Genomic DNA, 23847 nt, shown 5'->3' with positions numbered 1-23847 from the left:
TAATATGTTGTTGGCAGAACACTGCAGTTGTACTACACTCTGACTGTAATATGTTGTTGGCAGAACACTGCAGTTGTACTACACTCTGACTGTAATATGTTGTTGGCAGAACACTGCAGTTGTACTACACTCTGACTGTAATATGTTGTTGGCAGAACACTGCAGTTATACTACACTCTGACTGTAATATGTTGTTGGCAGAACACTGCAGTTGTACTACACTCTGACTGTAATATGTTGTTGGCAGAACACTGCAGTTATACTACACTCTGACTGTAATATGTTGTTGGCAGAACACTGCAGTTATACTGCACTCTGACTGTAATATGTTGTTGGCAGAACACTGCAGTTATACTACACTCTGACTGTAATATGTTGTTGGCAGAACACTGCAGTTATACTGCACTCTGACTGTAATATGTTGTTGGCAGAACACTGCAGTTATACTGCACTCTGACTGTAATATGTTTCGTCAGAACACTGCAGTTATACTGCACTCTGATTGTAATATGTTTCGTCAGGGGTGTGAGTGTAAACACATTTTGATTTGCAGGTGGGGAATTATTGAGATGAAGATTGTGGTGGTAAATGATTCATGTGTTAATATGATGCCATTTTTGAGGACATACCTCAACCCACAGAGCTAGAGGTAAACAAACAGATGATATGGACCAGAGCTAGAGGTAAACAAACAGATGCTATGGACCAGAGCCAGAGGTAAACAAACAGATGATATGGACCAGAGCTAGAGGTAAACAAACAGATGCTATGGACCAGAGCTAGAGGTAAACAAACAGATGCTATGGACCAGAGCTAGAGGTAAACAAACAGATGATATGGACCAGAGCTAGAGGTAAACAAACAGATGCTATGGACCAGAGCTAGAGGTAAACAAACAGATGCTATGGACCAGAGCTAGAGGTAAACAAACAGATGATATGGACCAGAGCTAGAGGTAAACAAACAGATGCTATGGACCAGAGCTAGAGGTAAACAAACAGATGATATGGACCAGAGCTAGAGGTAAACAAACAGATGATATGGACCAGAGCTAGAGGTAAACAAACAGATGATATGGACCAGAGCTAGGTGTAAACAAACAGATGATATGGACCAGAGCTAGGTGTAAACAAACAGATGATATGGACCAGAGCTAGGTGTAAACAAACAGATGATATGGACCAGAGCTAGGTGTAAACAAACAGATGCTATGGACCAGAGCTAGGTGTAAACAAACAGATGCTATGGACCAGAGCTAGAGGTAAACAAACAGATGCTATGGACCAGAGCTAGAGGTAAACAAACAGATGATATGGACCAGAGCTAGAGGTAAACAAGCAGATGATATGGACCAGAGCTAGAGGTAAACAAGCAGATGATATGGACCAGAGCTAGAGGTAAACAAACAGAACTTAAACTAATGTAAACCTTTGTAACCTGTTAGCTGTTAGTTCTGACAGCGGCTAGTAGACGAGACGACCTCTGACCTTGTCACGGCTCACAGCACTCCCTTGGTCTGGTTGGACTGTTGTGAAGGCAGACAGAGGAACTGCATGTGTGTCTGAGAGCAGGATCTTTGGGGATAAGGACGGTACAGCCACAGACAGACACACCACTGGGAGGAGCCAAGGCACTCCAATGAACTAATGAGAGCCTAAGTAGAGGATGATTGACACACTGAAGCCCCCCCTCCTCCCTCCAGCCACTGCCAATAATGTGTCTGATAAAGCGTCAGGCCTTTTCCTGTGTCAGCCTGCACATAGCTGCAACCAGGACACAACCTCAGTCAGTGACTCCGCATAAAACTGCCAACTGGGACACCAGCCAACATGGAACACACTGAGGTATTCTCTCCAGCCGACAACATGGACTTTGGGAACCTGGCTTCAATCGGTGTTGGGGCAGCCTTTTAGGGAGGCAAGCAATTTAAACCAGTTAGAACCAGTGAGCCAGTTAGAACCAGTGAACCAGTTAGAACCAGTGAACCAGTTAGAACCAGTGAGCCAGTTAGAACCAGTGAACCAGTTAGAACCAGTGAACCAGTTAGAACCAGTGAGCCAGTTAGAACCAGTGAGACAGTTAGAACAAGTGAACCAGTTTGAACCAGTGAACCAGTTTGAACCAGTGAACCAGTTAGAACCAGTGAGACAGTTAGAACCAGTTAGAACCAGTGAGACAGTTAGAACCAGTGAACCAGTTAGAACCAGTGAGATAGTTAGAACCAGTGAACCAGTTAGAACCAGTGAGCAGACAGAGAGAACTATGTGGTACTATAGAGACTAGAGAACTACGATGAACACTGTGTTCTGAGAGAGAAGACGACAGAGGCTTCCACTGTTGGCCTTTCTACAGGTAGAGTGTGTGTGTGTGCATAGTATGCATCTTGTGAGTATGTTTGCTTTTGTGCCCAGTGTATCTGGGTTAATGGTGTATTTGCTGTTAGATAGCAATACTATGCAACAGAGTTTCAGGAGCAGTGCCCTCTGTGTGTGTGTGTACTGTGTGTACTGTGTGTGAGAACCTAGTGCTATAGTGCCAGATGTAGTGAAAGAAAGGTTAAGGTTAATACTGGCTTTTTAATCCTGCCGAGTTCTTGATGGAACCCTATTCCCTATTTACTGAAGTGCACTACCAGGGCCAGGGCTGGTCAAAGGTAGTGCACTATATAGGGAATAGTATGCCGTTTGGGACACAGTTGTAGTAAACATGACGGACTCACCTGTGTTCTCTAACAGGCAGTCAGGCTGTCAGTAGTTCTATTCAAGGTCTACTAGTTTGTGTTCATGTTCTACTAATTCTAGTCAATGCAGATCAACACGGTGAAGTGTGAGGTAAACTAGCTGCAGGGGGGTTCACTGCCCTCATTTATTTTAGTACTTCATATTTTGGAGCTAGTCCCGCCTCATCTCCTCTTACTTTCCAAAAATACCCCTGGGGCTGAAAGGGGGCACCAATGCTGTGGTCAGAAATTGAGGGACCCACCACCACTACTACCGAGCTTCACCACCACCCCTCTGACCAGCAACACAAAGTCCCATAGGAGGAACCCGGAAGTGAAGCAGGAAGTAAGCGGCAGTGGTAGCAGAAAGCATGCTGGGATGTGGGGGCGGGGCCAAGCTGCGCCACAGTTTGACGGTGGCCTCGGGATTCGTTGAAAACCTGTGTTTCTCGGGGATAGCGTACAGCTGGGCGTCGCTGGTGTTCATCCTTAAGAACGACGGCTACTTCAGTGACCTCTGTGACATCACTGCCAATGCCACCGACCCCGGTGACATTATCACGTTGTCAGGGGAGTGGCCCGGTGATAACATCATACAGGCAGGTGAGTCATGAGCTCGCACACACACACTTTCTCTCTCTCACACACACAACCTCTTTCTCACACACACAAAAGCGACTGAAGCTCGCAAAAGCTCTCTCCCCCATCCCTGCTCTCTCTCTGAGAGTAGACAGAATGAACAGTTCTCTCTGGTCTCTCCATCCATCTTTCCTTCTCGCCCTCTTTCCAATCCCAGCCCTCCATCTTTCTCTCTCTCTGTCTCAAAATGTAGTAGGCAGGAGACAGGATGAACAGTCCTCTCTCTCCGACATCCCGCCATTCTCTCTCTCTCTCTCTCTCTCAGACTGTAGTGTCCAGGATGAACAGTTCTCTCTGGTCTTCACCGTCGCCTCCTTCTCCACGAACTTCCTGCGTTTCCCTCTGGGCTTCCTGTTCGACTGCTTCGGCACCATGGCGACCAGGCTCTGGCCACGTGAGAATGTTTTATTATTGTGAAAAAAATGTATTGATGCCCAACATTTATTTTTGGGGGTCAACTAACTGGTGAGCGTCGTTTTTGCAACAATGACTTTGTCTGAAATAGCACCCCATTCCCTATTAGTGTCCTACTGTTGACCAGAGCCCTACACTATGAGCCCCGGTCTAAAGTAGTGCACCCCATTCCCTATTAGTGTCCTACTGTTGACCAGAGCCCTACACTATGAGCCCCGGTCTAAAGTAGTGCACCCTATTCCCTATTAGTGTTCTACTGTTGACCAGAGACCTACACTATGAGCCCCGGTCTAAAGTAGTGCACCCTATTCCCTATTAGTGTTCTACTGTTGACCAGAGACCTACACTATGAGCCCCGGTCTAAAGTAGTGCACCCTATTCCCTATTAGTGTCCTACTGTTGACCAGAGCCCTACACTATGAGCCCCGGTCTAAAGTAGTGCACCCCATTCCCTATTAGTGTCCTACTGTTGACCAGAGCCCTACACTATGAGCCCCGGTCTAAAGTAGTGCACCCTATTCCCTATTAGTGTTCTACTGTTGACCAGAGCCCTACACTATGAGCCCCGGTCTAAAGTAGTGCACCCCATTCCCTATTAGTGTCCTACTGTTGACCAGAGACCTACACTATGAGCCCCGGTCTAAAGTAGTGCACCCCATTCCCTATTAGTGTCCTACTGTTGACCAGAGACCTACACTATGAGCCCCGGTCTAAAGTAGTGCACCCCATTCCCTATTAGTGTCCTACTGTTGACCAGAGCCCTACACTATGAGCCCCGGTCTAAAGTAGTGCACCCTATTCCCTATTAGTGTCCTACTGTTGACCAGAGACCTACACTATGAGCCCCGGTCTAAAGTAGTGCACCCCATTCCCTATTAGTGTCCTACTGTTGACCAGAGCCCTACACTATGAGCCCCGGTCTAAAATAGTGCACCCCATTCCCTATTAGTGTCCTACTGTTGACCAGAGCCCTACACTATGAGCCCCGGTCTAAAGTAGTGCACCCCATTCCCTATTAGTGTCCTACTGTTGACTAGAGCCCTACACTATGAGCCCCGGTCTAAAGTAGTGCACCCTATTCCCTATTAGTGTCCTACTGTTGACCAGAGCCCTACACTATGAGCCCCGGTCTAAAGTAGTGCACCCCATTCCCTATTAGTGTCCTACTGTTGACCAGAGCCCTACACTATGAGCCCCGGTCTAAAGTAGTGCACCCCATTCCCTATTAGTGTCCTACTGTTGACCAGAGCCCTACACTATGAGCCCCGGTCTAAAGTAGTGCACCCCATTCCCTATTAGTGTCCTACTGTTGACCAGAGCCCTACACTATGAGCCCCGGTCTAAAGTAGTGCACCCCATTCCCTATTAGTGTCCTACTGTTGACCAGAGCCCTACACTATGAGCCCCGGTCTAAAGTAGTGCACCCTATTCCCTATTAGTATCCTACTGTTGACCAGAGCCCTACACTATGAGCCCCGGTCTAAAGTAGTGCACCCTATTCCCTATTAGTGTCCTACTGTTGACCAGAGCCCTACACTATGAGCCCCGGTCTAAAGTAGTGCACCCTATTCCCTATTAGTGTCCTACTGTTGACCAGAGCCCTACACTATGAGCCCCGGTCTAAAGTAGTGCACTGGGACAGGGTGTGAAATGAATTTCCAGGTGAACCAAAAGGAGAGCAGTTATATTAAAAATCGATCAAAAATCTATCCGGTTTATTCCAAGAGTTCAGGGAGAACCTCCAGAACAGAAGCAGAGAACATTTCTAATGTTAATCACATTGTCACAGAAGATTCTGGAAACACCAGCCTGAGAGACTTGTAGGAATTCTCATCATCAGCTGCTACAGAATCACAGTGTCACAGAGGCACAGTGTGTCTGGTTCCAAACCTGAACCACATTCAACACCAGCAGACATTTATACCGGCAGCTAAACAGGTCAAAGGTTGGGACGTCCCCACTGGGCACAGACGTCAGTTCAACAGGTCAAAGGTTGGGACGTCCCCACTGGGCACAGACGTCAGTTCAACAGGTCAAAGGTTGGGACGTCCCCACTGGGCACAGACGTCAGTTCAACAGGTCAAAGGTTGGGACGTCCCCACTGGGCACAGACGTCAGGTCAACAGGTCAAAGGTTGGGACGTCCCCACTGGGCACAGACGTCAGGTCAACAGGTCAAAGGTTGGGACGTCCCCTCTGGGCACAGACGTCAGTTCAACAGGTCAAAGGTTGGGACGTCCCCACTGGGCACAGACGTCAGTTCAACGTCTAGTTTTCGTTTACATTTGGTTGAGTTGTCAACTGACGTGAATTCAACGCAAAAAAAAAAAACTAACCAAAACAATCACCACGTCGTTGGATTTAAGTAAAACGTTTGGGGTGACAATATATGACGTTGAAGACCTGTCAAATCCAATTCGTTTTCCACGTTGATTACGTAGACGTCAACGTCAATTACGTAGATGGTTTGGCTTGAAATGATGTGGAAACAACATGGATTCAACCACTTTTTGTCCAGTGGGTCAGTACTTAGTTCCAACTGATAAGTATAGACTAACAGGGTTAATTAAACATGGTTAACACCTGTTTCTCTCCCCAAAGGAAAGCATCTGTCTGCATCTTGCCACACATACAATCATGTTTATTACATATCAATCCATATCAACAGAAAATGAAATACAAGAAAATCATTTCTCCAATAATTTCCCATTACAGGTTGTCATTTCAGATACAGACAGTGTGTTTATAGATGTTTTCCGCTGACAATGATTTTATTTAATTGTTTAATTTTTAATTTCACCTTTATTTAACCAGGTAGGCTAGTTGAGAACACCTTTATTTAACCAGGTAGGCTAGTTGAGAACACCTTTATTTAACCAGGTAGGCTAGTTGAGAACACCTTTATTTAACCAGGTAGGCTAGTTGAGAACAAGTTCTCATTTGCAACTGCGACCTGGCCAAGATAAAGCATAGCAGTGTGAGCATACAACAAAGAGTTACACATGGAGTAAACAATTAACAAGTCAATAACACAGTAGAAATAAAGGGGGAGTCTATATACAATGTGTGCAAAAGGCATGAGGAGGTAGGCAAATAATTACAATTTTGCAGATTAACACTGGAGTGATGAATGATCAGATGGTCATGTACAGGTAGAGATATTGGTGTGCAAAAGAGCAGAAAAGTAAATAAATAAATACAGTATGGGGATGAGGTAGGTGAAAAAGGGTGGGCTATTTACCAATAGACTATGTACAGCTGCAGCGATCGGTTAGCTGCTCAGATAGCTGATGTTTGAAGTTGGTGAGGGAGATAAAAGTCTCCAACTTCAGCGATTTTTGCAATTCGTTCCAGTCACAGGCAGCAGAGTACTGGAACGAAAGGCGGCCAAATGAGGTGTTGGCTTTAGGGATGATCAGTGAGATACACCTGCTGGAGCGCGTGCTACGGATGGGTGTTGCATTCGGACCAGTGAGCTGAGATAAGGCGGAGCTTTACCTAGCATGGACTTGTAGATGACCTGGAGCCAGTGGGTCTGGCGACGAATATGTAGCGAGGGCCAGCCGACTAGAGCATACAAGTCGCAGTGGTGGGTGGTATAAGGTGCTTTAGTGACAAAACGGATGGCACTGTGATAGACTGCATCCAGTTTGCTGAGTAGAGTGTTGGAGTGTTGGAAGCCATTGTGGGACAGATTTAATGAGGGTCTGAACTGTTTAAAACCTTCTGACTTCCTGAATATTCCTCAATTTGGGACAGGTTTAATGAGGGTTTATACTGTTGAAAACCTCCTGACTTCCTGAATATTCCTTGATGTGGGACATGTTTAATGAAGGTTTATACTGTTGAAAACCTTCTGACTTCCTGAATATTCCTCAATTTGGGACAGCATTCTGGTGCTTGAACTGTTGCACAGTCAGCACCTGCTGTTTTCAGAAGGGACTACAACAACTCAAATGTAGCATCTCTAGATGAAACATGAATCCAAACGGTCATTAATGATTTGCTTCTCCTTAATCTGACCTTTGACTGACTGCTTTATTCCATTGTGACAGATGCAAATTTAGCTCAGGCAAAAACATTAATGATTTAAGTAATCACTGATAATCAAAAGCGGTGAAGTAAGGATTCATACATGCTGTATATAACCTCTCCCTCTTCCTCTCTCTTTCTCTTCCTCTCTCTCCCTCTTCCTCTCTCTCCCTCTTTCTCTCTCTCCCTCTTCCTCTCTCTCCTTCTTCCTCTTTCTCTCTCTTCCTCTCTCTCCCTCTTCCTCTCTCTCCCTCTTTCTCTCTCTCCCTCTTCCTCTCTCTCCCTCTTCCTCTCTCTTTCTCTTCCTCTCTCTCCCTCTTCCTCTCTCTCCCTCTTCCTCTCTCTCCCTCTTCCTCTCTCTCTCTCTTCCTCTCTCCCTCTTCCTCTCTCTCCCTCTTCCTCTCTCCCTCTTCCTCTCTCTCCCTCTTCCTCTCTCTCCCTCTTTCCCTCTCTCTCCCTCTTTCTCTCTCTCCCCCTCTTCCTCTCTCTCCCTCTTTCTCTCTCTCCCTCTTCCTCTCTCTTTCTCTCCCTCCCTCTTCCTCTCTCTCCCTCTTCCTCTCTCTCCCTCTTCCTCTCTCTCCCTCTCTCTCTATCTCTGAAGTTTTTGTATGAAAGAGGGGTGTCTTTCCACTCCTCCTTCCTCGTTCTCTCCGTCTGCAGCGTCATCCACGTCTTCCGGACGTTCTTCCTCATGCCCAAGACCCACATCCCCTACCCACTCCCCGACAGATATGCTTACGGGTCAGAAGAACTATGACTCACACGATGCACCTCCACACCCCACAACCAGACTAACAGTCACCATGGTGACCAACCACTATGGAAGCCAAGCAGGACTGTCGCCGCCATGATTTTAAAGCGGTGACTCTGACTCAGCTCTTTGTGACAGGGTGAGCTGCGGTGGCCGGCGTTGGGAGAGAGGGGGAGAGAGGGGAGAAAAGGACGGAGGAGGAGGAGAGAGAAAAGGAGATGTGAATGCCAAATATCAGAAGAATGCTGTGTTACAGAAGGTTGAGAGTGCCCCGCTGCAGTTGCAGGACAAAGCAGGACCTTCCAGACCCGATCAGCCCGAGAGAGGTAAGAAACCTGGTCATCCCAGTCAATTCAATTAAATATAAAGGGCTTTATTGGCATGAAATAGTCCTACATATTGTAAAAGTTACTAAAAAGCACTGAGAAAGTGAGCAACGTCATTCACTCACAGACACCTCATACAGCCACACAAGCATCATAGAATATTGCCCCAACCAACACCCAGTCTCTGTCCTCCTCCCTCCCTCTCTCTCTGTCCTCCTCCCTTCCTCTCTCTCTGTCCTCCTCCCTCCCTCTCTCTCTGTCCTCCTCCCTTCCTCCATCTCTCCCTCTCTCTCTGTCCTCCTCCCTTCCTCCATCTCTCTCTCTCTCTCTCTCTGTCTGTCCTTCACCCCCTCCTCTCTCTCTGTCCTCCTCCCTTCCTCTCTCTGTCCTCCTCCCTTCCTCCATCTCTCCCTCTCTCTCTGTCCTCCTCCCTTCCTCCGTCTCTCTCTCTCTGTCCTCCTCCCTTCCTCCGTCTCTCTCTCTCTGTCCTCCTCCCTTCCTCTCTCTCTGTGTCCTTCACCCCCTCCTTCTCTCTCTCTCTGTCCTTCACCCCCTCCTTCTCTCTCTCTCTGTCCTTCACCCCCCTCCTCTCTCTCTCTCTCTCTGTCTGTCCTTCACCCCCTCCTCTCTCTCTCTCTCTCTGTCCTTCACCCCTCCTTCTCTCTCTCTCTCAGTTACCAGTTTTAGGAGTTGTGTCCTGTCCTGGTTCTTCCTGTGGCACCTGGTCTGGGTGGCTGTCATGCAGTTCTGTCACTTCCTGTTCATCGCCACGGTGAACCCTATCTATGTGAGTCAGTCAGTCAAATTCTTTATCCTACAGAAAACAGTAGGGGCCTCATACCTGTGTAATAAACTAGGGTTATATACCTTTGAGTGTTTACCAAGCCTCTCGAGTACCCTCTGTTGTTCTATGTATTTGGTGTATTCCAGAACTAACTGTTTCAACTAGTGAGGGGCTTGGTGATGACTAGATTGATGGAATCAGATGTGCTAGAACTGTAATACATTAAGTAAGTAGAATGGCTGGAGTACTGGAGAGGATGTTTTGGGACCACAGGCTCTGCACAAGGGGGGCTCAATCTGTGTGTTCTTCTTCCCTCCTCTCCTCCAGGTGAACGTGGGTCTGACCCTCCTCACCCTCCTCACCTTCATCCACACCCTCCACGTCCACCTCCACTGCCGCTCTCTAGCCAGTCAGAGGAGGGCTACCGCCGAAGAGGAAGTGACAAACTCAGGGTCAAAGGTCACGTGCAACAGGCTGGTGGGGATGTGACGACAACCAACAACAGTAGTGGTGCGTCTCAATAGTCTAAAGTCGCTTCCTCTCCTTGTCTCCTGATAAAATTGGTGGAAAACAGGGTCTGTGTCCCAAATAGTGCCCTATCCCCTAGATAAGGCACTACTTTTGATGGGACCTGGTTAAAAGTAGTGCACTATATTAGGGAATAGGGTGCATTGGGGCACAGACAGGTGCCTCTGTAGGATGCCTTCCCTTCGCCATCTTGCTTTCACTTGTCTGTAGGTGAAGGAGAGAAGACGAGGAGAGAAAGCATCTTTAGACTGTTGGGATGCATCCAGAACAATTGACACTACATCATGGACAATGCCACTGACTGTTCAAGGCAGGGCAAAGGAGGACAGTGACCAAAGTGAAGACCTACTGTAATGTGTGTGTTAACCTGTCTGATTGTAATAAAGAATACAACTAAACTGTGAAACAACAAAGTCCAAAGTATAGTTTAGGTTTGAATGGTCAAAATATCAATCACAATGGGTTAAATATGTGGCTCCCAAGTGACGCAGCGGTCTAGGGCACTGCATCTCAGTGTTAGAGGCATCACTACAGACCCTGCTTTGATCCCGGGATGTATCACAACCGGCCGTGATCGGGAGTCCCATAGGGCGATGCACAGTTAGCCCAGCGTCCTCTGGGTTAGGGGAGGGTTTGCCCGGGGTAGGCCGTCATTGTAAATAAGAATTTGTTCTTAACTGACTTGCCTAGTTAAATAATGGTTAAATAAATCAAATGTATAATGTATATTAGGCGAGCCTGTAGAGCAGTTCTCAGCATGCGCTCCAGATTCGCATGCAACTCTCTCATGTACTTACGGTAAATTGAATGAGACGTCATCACGTCATGTTGCATTATTATTGTAGACACAGGAACGGATTTGTTAACCGATATGATCTGGGGTTTAAACTACCCAACCAGGTGTCCACTTACAGGCCACAGTGTTTAAACATATTACAATTCAATATCGCTATTTTTCCCTTTAAAAATTGGCATTATCAATATCTAGCTAGCTAGGCTATTCTAGCTAGAATGTCGGAGACCGTAATGTTTCAGACGCAGTTGTCGTCCATCATGGAAGCTCTATCCACCGCCGCCATGGCGGAGATAACCAAACTGGTGGACGAGTACTCCGCGTTTTTACGTGGGGAACTGTCACGGAAAAAACACGATAACGAAATCCTGATGAAAAAGCTGAAAGTAGTTGAAAACCGACACCGGAAAAGGACATCTACGATTGAACACGGCGGGGACGGAGTTGGCGCTGTGCTGCGCGAGAGACTTTGGAACGGGGGTTCCCTACCGCTCCACACGCCCCGTACGTGTTTATGTATTTCATTTGAAATGCTTGGTGATTTAAAATCGACAGTCGGAAAATGTAAGTAATGTGGTCCCTTCTCTTTCCATGCAGAAACCAACAGAGAACACAAGCCCGACCCAGTCTTTACGCAGCAGGGTTGCAGCAGCGAGTGGAGTAATGGACCCGCGGCGCGGGCGGGACTAAGGACGGACGAGGTAGTGTAGCCGCACATTACACTTTTTTGTTTTATCAGCAGTAAAATAGTTAATCGTGGGCATGGCACTGATATTATTTACAGCTGAATTATAAGGTATAATAATTTACATAAGGATTGATAAAACATTGTCAAAAACAGGCTAATAGGCATGTATAGGATAAAGGTATTAATGCATTACACAGGCATACATGCAAGTACGTGTTTATGTAATTCGCCTCACATTAACAATGCATTGATCACACTATCACCGTCTGTCCGTTAACAGACCACTGTAACAGACAAGACGGCTGAACCAGTTACCGTCAAACAAGAGAGACTGGAGGAGGACGGCCCAGGGGAATGTGGTGCTCCAAATGAACTGAGGATGAATGGTGAGAGAGACAAACCACGTTTCCATCAACAGTTTTTATACAAGGAAAGTCATACCGAACTTTTTTTTTATCACGATGGATGGAAACAGGAAGTTTCAGTACAATTTTCTAAATGCCAACAGATCATTTGTTCATTCGACATGGTGGGACCTTTTTGTCTGTAAAATGAATTATGCGAGAAATGGGGATTGAAATGCCTCTGCGCCAATATTGAAATTATAACCGTCATATCGAGGTGAACTTGGAGTCACGTGATGGTATGTTGTGTGTGTGCTACTCCCACTACGACTCGGGAAATCATGCAGTTTATTAGGCTACAGATGAAATAACATGATGAACTTCAGGGTGGTGCTGCTCCTTTCCGATTAATATCATTGGTCTGATTCTGGGGATGCTTGACTGCCGTTTGACAAATATTCTAGCTCCATAATAATTTAGGTTTAAAGTATATTTCCAGCAATTCTACACATTTTGTAATGGGGTGCAGAGAATATTTTGCTGTTTTTAAAGGTAATTTTCTTGCAATTCTTTACATTTTGCCATGTCTAATGTGTATTCATGTGATATTTGAGTGACTCAACAAAATCTATGGGCTAAAAAACCTAGCAAAAAAAAGGTTTAGTTGATCTGGACGTTTCTGACAAGTTATAAATAGCTCTCTAAGGTGTGCAATGACTGACATGACAAGAGGAAAGCTGATAATGTACCACCCAATTTAGAAGTTGCACCTTGTGCATTCTACTGTTTCAAGTTGAAAGCCAGACTGAGATCCTGTTTTTAAATCCCCAACAAGTTCGTTTGGTGGAAACACACCACTGGTGGGAAAATGTACATATTTTCTTATGCAGATTTGAGAATATTCACATTAAATTGGATGGAAACCTAGCTACCGAGAGAGAAGGAAAATGCAATATTGCATGGTGATAGTGATGATGGTGGTGGTGGTGAGGATGATGATGATGATGATGATGACATTGCCTTCTGTTCTCTATCCCGTGTTGTCCCCTCTCCTGCATGTAAGCTCCTGAGCGTTCCACCACTCCACTGGTCGCCCGGCAACCGCATCCCACTGATCAGAGCAGTTTTGAGGAGGACTGGGGGTTCCAGAGTACACCACCAGGGGGTAGAGATGAGCTCACTGACTCTATGGAACACAACATAGAAGTGGAACATAGAACTATGGGACACCACATAGAACAGGAACATAGAACTATGGGACACCACATAGAACTGGAACATAGAACTCTGGACCATGACCTCAGTAGCAGCTCTCACTGCCTTGACCAGGAACAGCCTGTAGTAGTTGAGATCTGCCTCAAGAGGGAGCCAGAGAGCCCATGTCCAGACCTCAACCCACTACCGGGAGGAGAACCAGGCCTGGAGGTCGACCAGGGGGATCTGGGCCAAACGTACCCCGAGTATGCAGCACTGAACCTGGGGTACGGTGGCTACACAGACACCTCTGGTCTATTTTTCACCTACTCGTCAGAAAACCAACTACAACAACACACTTCCTCCTTGACAACGACCACAGACGATTACGCATCGTTCCCGGGGAAAAACTCTGTCACCTTCATGCCTGGTCACCATGGAGACCAAAGAGGAAATGGTGGGACTGTCAGAATTCGAGCTCCCCTCAGTAAAGAGAAGGAGGGGAGGTTCGTATGCAAACATTGTGGGAAGGGTTTCCCCTACATCAGCTGCCTTAAGCGGCACGCCCTCAACCACACGAGAGAGAGGACGCATCACTGCTCCATGTGTGGGCGGAGCTTCATCAGACCCAGTCACCTGAGGAGGCATGAACTGCTGCACACGGGGGTCCGACCCTTCGCCTGCGCACTATGTGGACGCCACTTCTCGCATGGCGCACACCTCCGAGCTCACATGAAGACACACACGTGATGGAAGTGCCCTGTGTGTGTGTGTGTGTGTGTGTGTGTGTGTGTGTGTGTGCGTGTGTGCGTGCGTGCGTGCGTGCGTGCGTGCGTGCGTGCGTGCGTGCGTGCGTGCGTGCGTGCTGTAATTGACTTGTTTTACATATGATGTAAAGTTTTATGTGGAAAGACTTGAACCAGTTTTAAAAAGGCGATTCCACGTCAATTCAAGAGTTCAATACATACAGTAGACATCTGTTCTGTGGATTGGCCTTTATTGTAGCCTGCTGTGTTGCTAGGCAGTTTCTGAGTAAAATGCTGATGGTTGAGATAGCTGCTTTCATTGGTCAAGTTACTTTTTAATTCCAGAAGATGTATTTTATTATTGCTGTCAAATCATATTCCAAGTTTGTATTTCCATTTTACAATTAATGACATTATCATCAGAAATCCCACACAGCTGTGAGTAGCTAGGCCTACTTTTAGAGTATATATTTAAGCAATAAGGGCCGAGGGGGTGTGGTATATGGCCAAGGCTAAGGGCTGTTCTTAGGCACAACACGGAGTGTCTGGACACAGCCCCTAGCCGTGGTATATTGGCCATATACCACAAACCCCCGAGGTGCCTTATTGCTATTATAAACTGGTTACAAGTGTAATTAGAACTGGAAAAATGCATGTTTTGTCATACCCCTGGTATATGTCTAATATTTTCAGCCAATTAGCACTCAGGGCTCTACCACCCAGTTGATAATTAGATATAAGCAACTGGAGACAATTCACCACCATATTTTGGTCCATGGACATGGTTCCAACATGGCCATTTAGCCAAGTCCCCAATGCCTGGCCAACGCTTGCGTCGCGTGCACCATGAAGCGCAGGTGGAAAGACAGACAGCGAATGGACAGGGACATCGCGGCGCCTGCGCGTAATGACGATATTCTGTTTAGAGTTCTACCACAAATCAACAAGAGGATCGACATTAAACTAAGTGGGATCATTAAACAAGGTGAGTGGCTGGTATATAGGCTAATATCTGAATGTATAGGCTACAGCCTATGTATGGCATCGTTTTTATAGCCTACGATTTATGATCAATGCTGCATGGTTGAACTGTGGCCAGTGTAATAATTGTCATAAAAGTTGCTCTACCATAGCCATACACGTTTTTATTGTTTTATGACAGCACCGTATCGTATACTGGCCAACGTCCCGCTATAACCTAACTATTTTACTGTCTATTGTTAGGCGTTTTGGCACCATACTACAGATTGCGCGCAAAAATAACACAGTAATGCAATGACCGCATGGCGGATTAGTCTGTAGCTAATCTGATGTGGTTTACCGTTATAGGTCGAGTGTACTGTGTCTGTTGTAGTCTTCCCGCACTGTAATGTAGGCTCTAGCTCAGTGCACATTCTCATACCATTAGCGGATTTATTACGCATTAGACCGTAGTCGATAGTCCCTAGACTGTATTATTCCGATTTCCGACCTTGTATTATAATTATTTATCCTTAATGTGTTTGATGTGCACTATGTATTATTAATTGTTATTGCATTATTACACCTGCCACGTGTTGTGATGCCTCTTTACTTGTATATTTTAGGGGGAAGATGAACAATCGCCTCTCTCAAAGCAAATGACAGGATCATTTATGAAATGGCAACAAAGGAATGAACAAAAGTCATGAGTTACACACTGAAGAAAAGAGAGGGAAATAAACACAAAGTGGAACAAAGTGGGCCGAAAGGAGAGGAAGTGAGAAAGAAAGAGGAAGAGAAACACATCTACAGACAGAGGGGTTATTAGAGCAACTGTTCATCAGTTTACACTGCAGGTTGAGAAACGTCACACTCCTCGTGGGTTTAACCACTAGGCGTACTATTATGACAACTCGTGTTAGTGTGCTATGATCTCAAATTCTACTATGGCCACCACTACCACTTCAAGGATGAGTTGTTTGAAACGTGTCATAAAACGTGTCATCTGTCATTTCTTCTGATACTGCAAGTCATTCTATAGACAGTCTAATGATCTTCTACATTTAGATTTACATTTAGGTCATTTAACAGAGGCTCTTATCCAGAGTAACACAAGTCTTCCATCCTAAAAAATACATTTCAAAAACGTGTTGAGAAGGGGAGTTAACCCGTATATTTTCTGATAAGTGCAGTTTGAATTGGAATGCCACGCCTTATCTCTCCCACCCAGCACTTCTTTCTAGTGATACAGCTACTTTTCAGCCAGACACTCTCAAATACTCAAAACAACTATCAAGAGGGATAGAGAGCGAGGGAGAAAGAGAGGGAGAGAGAGAGAGAGGGAGAAAGCGAGGGAGAGAGAGCGAGGGAGGGCGTATAGAAAAGTAAGACGAGTCAGAGGATAGAAAAAGGGTCTCTTTGAATACAGTCACCCACTAACCCCACATTAATAAGACAACAAGAACAGTCCTTTGAGTGACAGTTAAACAGGCAGCCAGTCAGTCAGGCAGAGCAGGGAGTCAGCCAGGCAGGTAGCTATCAGTCGGTCAGCCAGCCAGCCAGTCAGAGCAAGGACTCAGTCAGCCAGGCAGGTAGCTAGCCAGCCAGTCAGCCAGCCTGTTAATCAGGGAGGATGCTGGGATGCGGTGGGGGTGGAGTGGGGTTGCGGTACAGGCTGACCCTGGCCACAGGGCTGGTTGAGTGTCTGTGTTTTGCCGGCGTGGTCTTCGGCTGGGCATCGCTGGTCTTCGTCCTGAAGACAGACGGATACTTCACTGACCTGTGTGTCAATCGGACTACTGGACCCAACAGTACAGTGGAAACAGGTGAGTAGTTCAATGCTATTCAGTTCAATATGACATAGAATACAATAGTATAGATTGGAATGTAATAGAATACGAAGCACAGCTAAGGAGTTCATACTAGAAAACTGAAGGACCTGGATCTCTACTTCTATCTCTCTGTATTCATCTCTCTCTCTGCCCCATCCCCCCTCCCCCACACTCTCTCTCCTCATCCATCCATCCATATCTCTCTCTCTCTCTGACTGTAGTGGACAGGATGAACAGTTCTCCCTGGTCTTCATCATCCCTAATCTCTCTCCCCTTCCCTCAATCTCTCTCTGACTGTAGTGGACAGGATGAACAGTTCTCCCTGGTCTTCATCATCCCTAATCTCTCTCCCCTTCCCTCAATCTCTCTCTGACTGTAGTGGACAGGATGAACAGTTCTCCCTAATCTCTCTCTCAGACTGTAGTGGACAGGATGAACAGTTCTCCCTAATCTCTCTCTCAGACTGTAGTGGACAGAATGAACAGTTCTCCCTAATCTCTCTCTCAGACTGTAGTGGACAGGATGAACAGTTCTCCCTAATCTCTCTCTCAGACTGTAGTGGACAGAATGAACAGTTCTCCCTAATCTCTCTCCCCATTCCTCCATCTCTCTCTCAGACTGTAGTGGACAGGATGAACAGTTCTCTCTTGTCTTCACTGTCACCTCCTTTATGAACAACTTCCTCACGCTTCCCAACGGATTCATCTTCGACCGCTTCGGCACCATGGCAACGAGGCTTCTGGGAATGTGAGTCTTTTTTTCAACTACAGAAATCCAGGCTTCATTGCTAGGGCCCAGAGTTGTTCCTGCCCTGGTCAGGTAAGGATGGCAATATACCCATATACAATGTGATACATGGCATATCCATTGCAAATAATTCTTACAATGTCAACATTTAAAGAATATAACTAGGTCCTGACCTCTGACCAGTATTTCCAGGACATCCACAGAGTTTTATTTACACATAGTCAATTAATTACAATTCTTCAGTAAGTTTATACCTATACCGTCGCCTAGACCAGAGAGAGAGAGAGAGTGAGTGAGTCACTGAGTCTAAAGGGGGTGGGAAGGTGAGGGTCCATTCCTGGTTTACTCAGCCATTGTTTTTGTAGAATGTGTATGCATATTTTAAGCTTAGTTCTACAGGTTTATTGAGGTTGTCTTCTGACCCACTGAGAAATGTGTCTCGACTAAAGTTTATTAACAGACCATAACCCACTGTGTGACACCTGTTTATCTACCTCTGCTCTGTATTCCCCTCAGATGTCTCTACACCACTGGTACACTGATGGTTGCCTTCTCCAGTTCAGGTGAACATAGACTGTACAGTAGAACGGTGGTTATTCAATCAGAAAAGCTCTTGGCGTTCGTGTATTTGATAAATGAACAAAGACAATCAATAACATGTATTTCTAAAGCTCTATTTACATCAGCAGATGACACAACGGGCTTGTAAGGAAACCCAGCCTAAAACCCTAAACAGCAAGCAATGCAGATGTAGAAGCACAGTGGCTAGGAAAAACTCCCTAGAAAGGCCAAAACCTAGAGAGGAACCAGGCTCTGAGGGGTGGCCAGTCCTCTTCTGGCTGTTCCCGGTGGAGATTATAAGAGTACATGGCCATTAAGGCCAGATCGTTGTTAAAGATGTTCAAACGTTCATAGATGACCAGCAGGGTCAAATAATAATCACAGTGGTTGTAGAGGGTGCAACAGGTCAGCACCTCAGGAGTAAGTGTCAGTTGGCTTTTCATAGCCGAGCATTCAGAGGTCGAGAGAGAGAGACACCGGGAGAAGGAGGGAGAGGGTTGAAACAGCAGGTCCTGGATAAGGTAGCATGTCAGGCAGACCAGCAGAAACTGGAGCAGCAGTACGACCAGGTGGACTGGGGACGGGGACCTGCAAAAGCATTAGGAAGAGCACATTCCTAGTGTTGGATGTTGGATGAGTAAATATTGATCCAGGCTGAACTTGGCCTATGTTGTCTGTGTGTGTCTCTCTCTCTAATAGCTCTGTCCATGCTGCTGTTCCCAGCCCTGTCTTTCATCGCAGTGGGAGGTATATTGTTCCTCATCACAAACATACAGGTACAGCAGCATGCCACGACTCCTCAGTTTCAACACAGTTCCAGACAGGACAAACAGTATTCATTACATCTGTGTAACAGGTGTATGTCACACACTATTTTGTCTGTGTAACAGGTGTATGTCACACACTATTTTGTCTGTGTAACAGGTGTATGTCACACACTATTTTGTCTGACACATAAAACTGATATTTATTCAGTAAATACTGTATTTATACGGTATACTATATGGATACTGTGTTTCTCTGTATACTAATTGGATACTGTATTTCTCTGTATACTAAATGGATACTGTATTTATACTGTGTACTATATGGACACTATTTATACTGTGTACTATATGGACACTGTATTTATACTGTGTACTATATGGATACTGTATTTATACTGTGTACTATATGGACACTGTATTTATACTGTGTACTATATGGACACTATATTTATACTGTGTACTATATGGACACTGTATTTATACTGTGTACTATATGAACACTGTATTTATACTGTGTACTATATGGACACTGTATTTATACTGTGTACTATATGGACACTGTATTTATACTGTGTACTATATGGACACTGTATTTATACTGTGTACTATATGGACACTGTATTTATACTGTGTACTATATGGACACTGTATTTATTCTGTGTACTATATGGACACTGTATTTATACTGTGTACTATATGGATACTTTATTTATACTGTGTACTATATGGACACTGTATTTATACTGTGTACTATATGGACACTGTATTTATACTGTGTACTATATGGACACTGTATTTATACTGTGTACTATATGGATACTTTATTTATACTGTGTACTATATGGACACTGTATTTATACTGTGTACTATATGGACACTGTATTTATACTGTGTACTATATGGATACTTTATTTATACTGTGTACTATATGGACACTGTGTACTATATGGACACTGTATTTATACTGTGTACTATATGGACACTGTATTTATACTGTGTACTATATGGATACTTTATTTATACTGTGTACTATATGGACACTGTATTTATACTGTGTACTATATGGATACTGTATTTATACTGTGTACTATATGGACACTGTATTTATACTGTGTACTATATGGACACTATTTATACTGTGTACTATATGGATACTGTATTTATACTGTGTACTATATGGACACTGTATTTATTCTGTGTACTATATGGATACTGTATTTATACTGTGTACTATATGGACACTGTATTTATACTGTGTACTATATGGACACTGTATTTATACTGTGTACTATATGGACACTATTTATACTGTGTACTATATGGACACTGTATTTATACTGTGTACTATATGGGTGGATGTGTTCTTCTTGGATGAATGTCCACAGTTGTTGAACTGTTGTTCGCTACCATAGGTTGGGAACCTATTTGGCTCCCATCGTTCCACCATTATCACCCTCTATAATGGAGCCTTCGACTCTTCCTCGGCTATCTTCCTCATCATCAAGGTATCACAGAACTCACACATACTGTAGCCTACAGGACAGAGGCCTCTGAGAGAAAAATGTTCTGCTTGTCAGGTTACTAGATAACTGCCTTAAAAAGGCCAAGTGTATAAAACAGATGAATTTGTATATATTGTAGATATATCCCATATATTGATTATATTTGTATATATTGTAGATATATACCATATATTGATTACATTTGTATATATTGTAGATATATCCCATATATTGATTATATTTGTATATATTGTAGATATATCCCATATATTGATTATATTTGTATATATTGTAGATATATACCATATATTGATTATATTTGTATATATTGTAGATATATACCATATATTGATTACATTTGTATATATTGTAGATATATACCATATATTGATTACATTTGTATATATTGTAGATATATACCATATATTGATTACATTTGTATATATTGTAGATATATCCCATATATTGATTATATTTGTATATATTGTAGATATATACCATATATTGATTACATTTGTATATATTGTAGATATATACCATATATTGATTACATTTGTATATATTGTAGATATATCCCATATATTGATTATATTTGTATATATTGTAGATATATACCATATATTGATTACATTTGTATATATTGTAGATATATACCATATATTGATAATATTTGTATTATATGTAGTCATGGTCGTTTAATAGCTGGTGGCTCTGCTTATCCATCTCTCTCTCCCTCCGTCTCAGGTGATGTATGAAGGAGGGGTCTCCCTCCGCTCCTCCTTCCTCATTCTCTCTGTCTGCAGTGTCATCCACCTCCTCAGGACGTTCTTCCTCATGCCCAACACCCACATTCCCTACCCACTCCCTGAGGGCTTCACCTATGGGTGAGAACTACATCCAACTCCCACCCACACCAACTACCCACTCCCTGAGGGCTTCACCTATGGGTCAGAACTACAACTCCCACACATACGACAGTATTCATCTGACCAGGCCCTATGATACATAATGCCATAGTATGTATGGGGGTTGTAGTTGTCACCTAGAGAACTACGGCTCGCATAGGGCCTGGGGGGTTTCCAGACCATGGAGTGTTTCCTTGTCAGATTACTTGGGCAGGAAAAAGTCCTGTACATGTTCATAGATAAATGCAAAACTAAATTATTATTAGTGTTTGGCATTTAACAAATGGTATTGAATTGTTCAGTTAGTCTCAATGACATCCATTCATATCAGATGGGTGACCCTGATGATAAAACATATTTGATTATACTCTGATGCTTCCTTTTCAACAGCGTAAGCCCTGGAAAGTCCAACAGCTACAACGTAGAGGAGATTGAGAAGACGCAAGAGACGGGGATGACATCAGAGGGGGAGGGGCTAGCTGAGACTGACGACATGCCCCTACAGCCTGATGATGGGCAGCAGTCGGAAGACTCTGGGAAAGGTGTCTTTGGCCAACCACAATCTTTAATCTGGCTGGGGAATGGAAGGTGCATTTTGTTGACTCAAATGTTCTCCTCTCTCAGTGGCCAGTTTCAGGAGCTGTGTGCAGTCGTGGTTCTTCCTGTGGCATCTGGTGTGGCTGTCTGTCATGCAGCTGAGACACTACCTCTTCATCGGAACACTGAACCCCATGCTCAACCGGTTGGCCGACAACGACTCAGCCCTGGGTAAATCACACACACGAACACACGCATGCACACACCAAAGCATAGGTTCACTGAATGAATCTAAATACTCTCTCTCCCCTCCCCCCTCTCTCTCAGTGAGTCAGTACACCAATGCCTTTGCCTTCACCCAGCTGTGTGGGGTCCTCTGTGCTCCCTGGAACGGCCTCATCATGGACAGACACAAGGGGAAGCCTCTGGCTCCAGGTGGGTCACATGGCTCTAGCTTAGCCTCTGGCTCCAGGTGGGTCACATGGCTCTAGCTTAGCCTCTGGCTCCAGGTTGGTCACATGGCTCTAGCTTAGCCTCTGGCTCCAGGTGGGTCACATGGCTCTAGCTTAGCAACAACAGGATGGTGTTCAATAGAGCACAAAGTAGCTAAATGTTAAGCAATTAAAGACAAAAATGGGTATCCTTATTTGTTCAGGTAGTAGGCCTACCTTCTGTTTCAGTCTAGAATATATACTTTTTAATCCTATTTCATGCCTCATGAGCATGGCCATGGTTCTGGTGTGTGTGTGTCCAGCATCATTATCCTCACCCAACCTTTCTCTCACCTCCCTCTATAGGAGAAACAGATAAGGAGGCAGACCTGCGCTCCTCCTCTCTCTCCCTCTTCCTCACCTCCCTCCAGTGCCTCCTCTTCTCCATCTGCGCCTCCTCTCCTCTTCTCCCTCTTCAGTACCTCACCTTCATCCTGCAGGTCCTCAACCGCTCCTTCCTCTACGGAGGCAACGCAGCCTTCATCAGCATGGCGTGAGTGAAAGAGGGAGAGAGACAGATAGTGGGGACAGATTAATAGAGAGATCTGACAGGAAATAAAAAGGAAGATTATAGAAGAAGGAACAAGGGACTCAAATAAAGACAATAGACTTGACATTGTAAAATGTGAAAATACAGTTGAAAGACTAAAGTTTACAATAAAGGAAGGTGACTGAGTGCTCCTCATTCATACTTCCCTCAGTTGATGTCTTTCTCCTTCCTGCCCTCTCTCACCAGTTTTCCTGGGGTCCACTTTGGGAAGCTGTATGGTTTGGTGATGTCTCTGTCTGCCGTGGTGTCACTGCTGCAGTACCCCTGTTTCGCCCTGGTCAAAGGAGCCCTAGGTGGAGACCCCTTCTATGTGAGTGGGTCATACAAACATACGGTCACTAGATGACTAACCTCGTCCCCAGGCTCAGTTGCTATCGCGAGAGAGCCGGCAGGGTGGATGAGATTAGTAGATGTACTGTGCTGTACTTGCCAAAAAGTAAATATTGAAATGTCTTTGTTGAACCTCATAACACAAAAACCATGTAACTTGCAGTTGGCCTACTTTGTACACGGTTAAGACTACGCTCTCAAAAGGGCTGCCTTTGTCATCTTTCCTCCTCAGGTGAACATCGCTCTGACTCTCCTCACTCTACTGGCGTTCATCCATCCAATCAACATCTTCTACCACTGCAGGAAACTGACCAATCAGAGGGAGGATATGGCCGGCGGTGCTGCCATCACATTGGCTGAGGCCAAAATGTAGGGCACATTACATGATGGTCCTGAGCCAAGGGAAACAGGAATTGTCTTATTTCTAATTGTTTAAAGGGAATATGTGAATATGTAAAATAATAAAACGCTTTTTTATTCTTATGTTTTACAGTAATCCCATATTCCATCAGTATGTTTTGTTGGATAGTTGTCAATAAAAATGATTATCCATTATTGTGTCCTCATTTTTAAGCATAATAAGTCATGGCAGACTACGTCATGCCGGAAGTCGTCAATGAAAACAAACTGGTTTCCGGTTAAATTGAATCACGCAGTCCAAAACAAACCAGTTGGCGATCACATATAAATTTAGGCTGATAAAGATTG

General features: G+C 44.8%; 3 protein-coding genes across 9 annotated transcripts; all 3 read left to right on the top strand.

The window, feature by feature from the left end:
* Positions 1-1733: 1733 nt before the first annotated feature.
* On the top strand, positions 1734-10630 carry LOC109886043 (solute carrier family 43 member 3-like). 5 transcript variants are annotated; one of them, XM_031814680.1, is made up of 8 exons: positions 1734-2352; positions 2945-3065; positions 3179-3322; positions 3624-3752; positions 8405-8544; positions 8693-8880; positions 9555-9667; positions 9992-10630. In XM_031814680.1, the coding sequence occupies exons 3-8, from the start codon at positions 3254-3256 to the stop codon at positions 10151-10153; spliced, it is 801 nt and encodes a 266-aa protein (XP_031670540.1). In that variant the 5' UTR covers positions 1734-2352; positions 2945-3065; positions 3179-3253; the 3' UTR covers positions 10154-10630. The 5 variants fall into 5 exon arrangements, 4 of the variants coding, with proteins under 4 accessions (XP_031670540.1, XP_031670539.1, XP_031670542.1 ...); XM_031814679.1 differs by having other exon boundaries at positions 2945-3322; positions 9992-10174; positions 10403-10630; XM_031814682.1 differs by lacking the exon at positions 2945-3065.
* Positions 10631-11014: 384 nt separating this feature from the next.
* LOC116360097 (solute carrier family 43 member 3-like) lies at positions 11015-23694 on the top strand. Of its 3 annotated transcripts, none has more exons than XM_031814671.1 (13): positions 14753-14942; positions 15544-16743; positions 17367-17496; positions 18013-18059; positions 18757-18833; positions 20237-20329; positions 21071-21210; positions 21622-21773; positions 21856-21999; positions 22096-22203; positions 22566-22752; positions 22996-23119; positions 23372-23694. In XM_031814671.1, the coding sequence occupies exons 2-13, from the start codon at positions 16551-16553 to the stop codon at positions 23510-23512; spliced, it is 1536 nt and encodes a 511-aa protein (XP_031670531.1). In that variant the 5' UTR covers positions 14753-14942; positions 15544-16550; the 3' UTR covers positions 23513-23694. The 3 variants fall into 3 exon arrangements, 2 of the variants coding, with proteins under 2 accessions (XP_031670531.1, XP_031670533.1); XM_031814673.1 differs by having other exon boundaries at positions 14811-14942; positions 16971-17496; XR_004206904.1 differs by lacking the exons at positions 17367-17496; positions 18013-18059; positions 18757-18833; ... (6 more) ...; positions 22996-23119; positions 23372-23694 and adding exons at positions 11015-11489; positions 11583-11686; positions 11954-12059 and having other exon boundaries at positions 13081-14942; positions 15544-16058.
* On the top strand, positions 18865-20203 carry LOC116360099 (uncharacterized). The gene is made up of 2 exons (XM_031814675.1): positions 18865-18913; positions 18948-20203. Exon 2 carries the CDS (start codon positions 19117-19119, stop codon positions 20197-20199), a length of 1083 nt encoding a protein of 360 aa, XP_031670535.1. The 5' UTR covers positions 18865-18913; positions 18948-19116; the 3' UTR covers positions 20200-20203.
* Positions 23695-23847: the final 153 nt, after the last annotated feature.

The sequence above is a fragment of the Oncorhynchus kisutch genome, unplaced genomic scaffold, assembly GCF_002021735.2.
Source record: "Oncorhynchus kisutch isolate 150728-3 unplaced genomic scaffold, Okis_V2 Okis07a-Okis12b_hom, whole genome shotgun sequence".
Lineage (NCBI taxonomy): Eukaryota > Metazoa > Chordata > Actinopteri > Salmoniformes > Salmonidae > Oncorhynchus > Oncorhynchus kisutch.
This window is presented reverse-complemented; position numbering and strand designations above follow the sequence as displayed.

Bases quoted from the DNA above. Each gene is read 5' to 3' on its own strand.
- LOC116360099 (XM_031814675.1), top strand. From the start codon at position 19,117: ATGGATACTGTATTTATACTGTGTACTATATGGACACTATTTATACTG.
- LOC116360097 (XM_031814671.1), top strand. From the start codon at position 16,551: ATGCTGGGATGCGGTGGGGGTGGAGTGGGGTTGCGGTACAGGCTGACC. The intron at 20,330-21,070 runs GTATCACAGAAC...CCTCCGTCTCAG, and splicing joins CTATCTTCCTCATCATCAAG to GTGATGTATGAAGGAGGGGT. The intron at 21,211-21,621 runs GTGAGAACTACA...CCTTTTCAACAG, and splicing joins CCTGAGGGCTTCACCTATGG to CGTAAGCCCTGGAAAGTCCA.
- LOC109886043 (XM_031814682.1), top strand. From the start codon at position 3,254: ATGCCACCGACCCCGGTGACATTATCACGTTGTCAGGGGAGTGGCCCG. The intron at 3,323-3,623 runs GTGAGTCATGAG...TCTCTCTCTCAG, and splicing joins TGATAACATCATACAGGCAG to ACTGTAGTGTCCAGGATGAA. The intron at 8,545-8,692 runs GTCAGAAGAACT...TCTTTGTGACAG, and splicing joins CCCGACAGATATGCTTACGG to GGTGAGCTGCGGTGGCCGGC.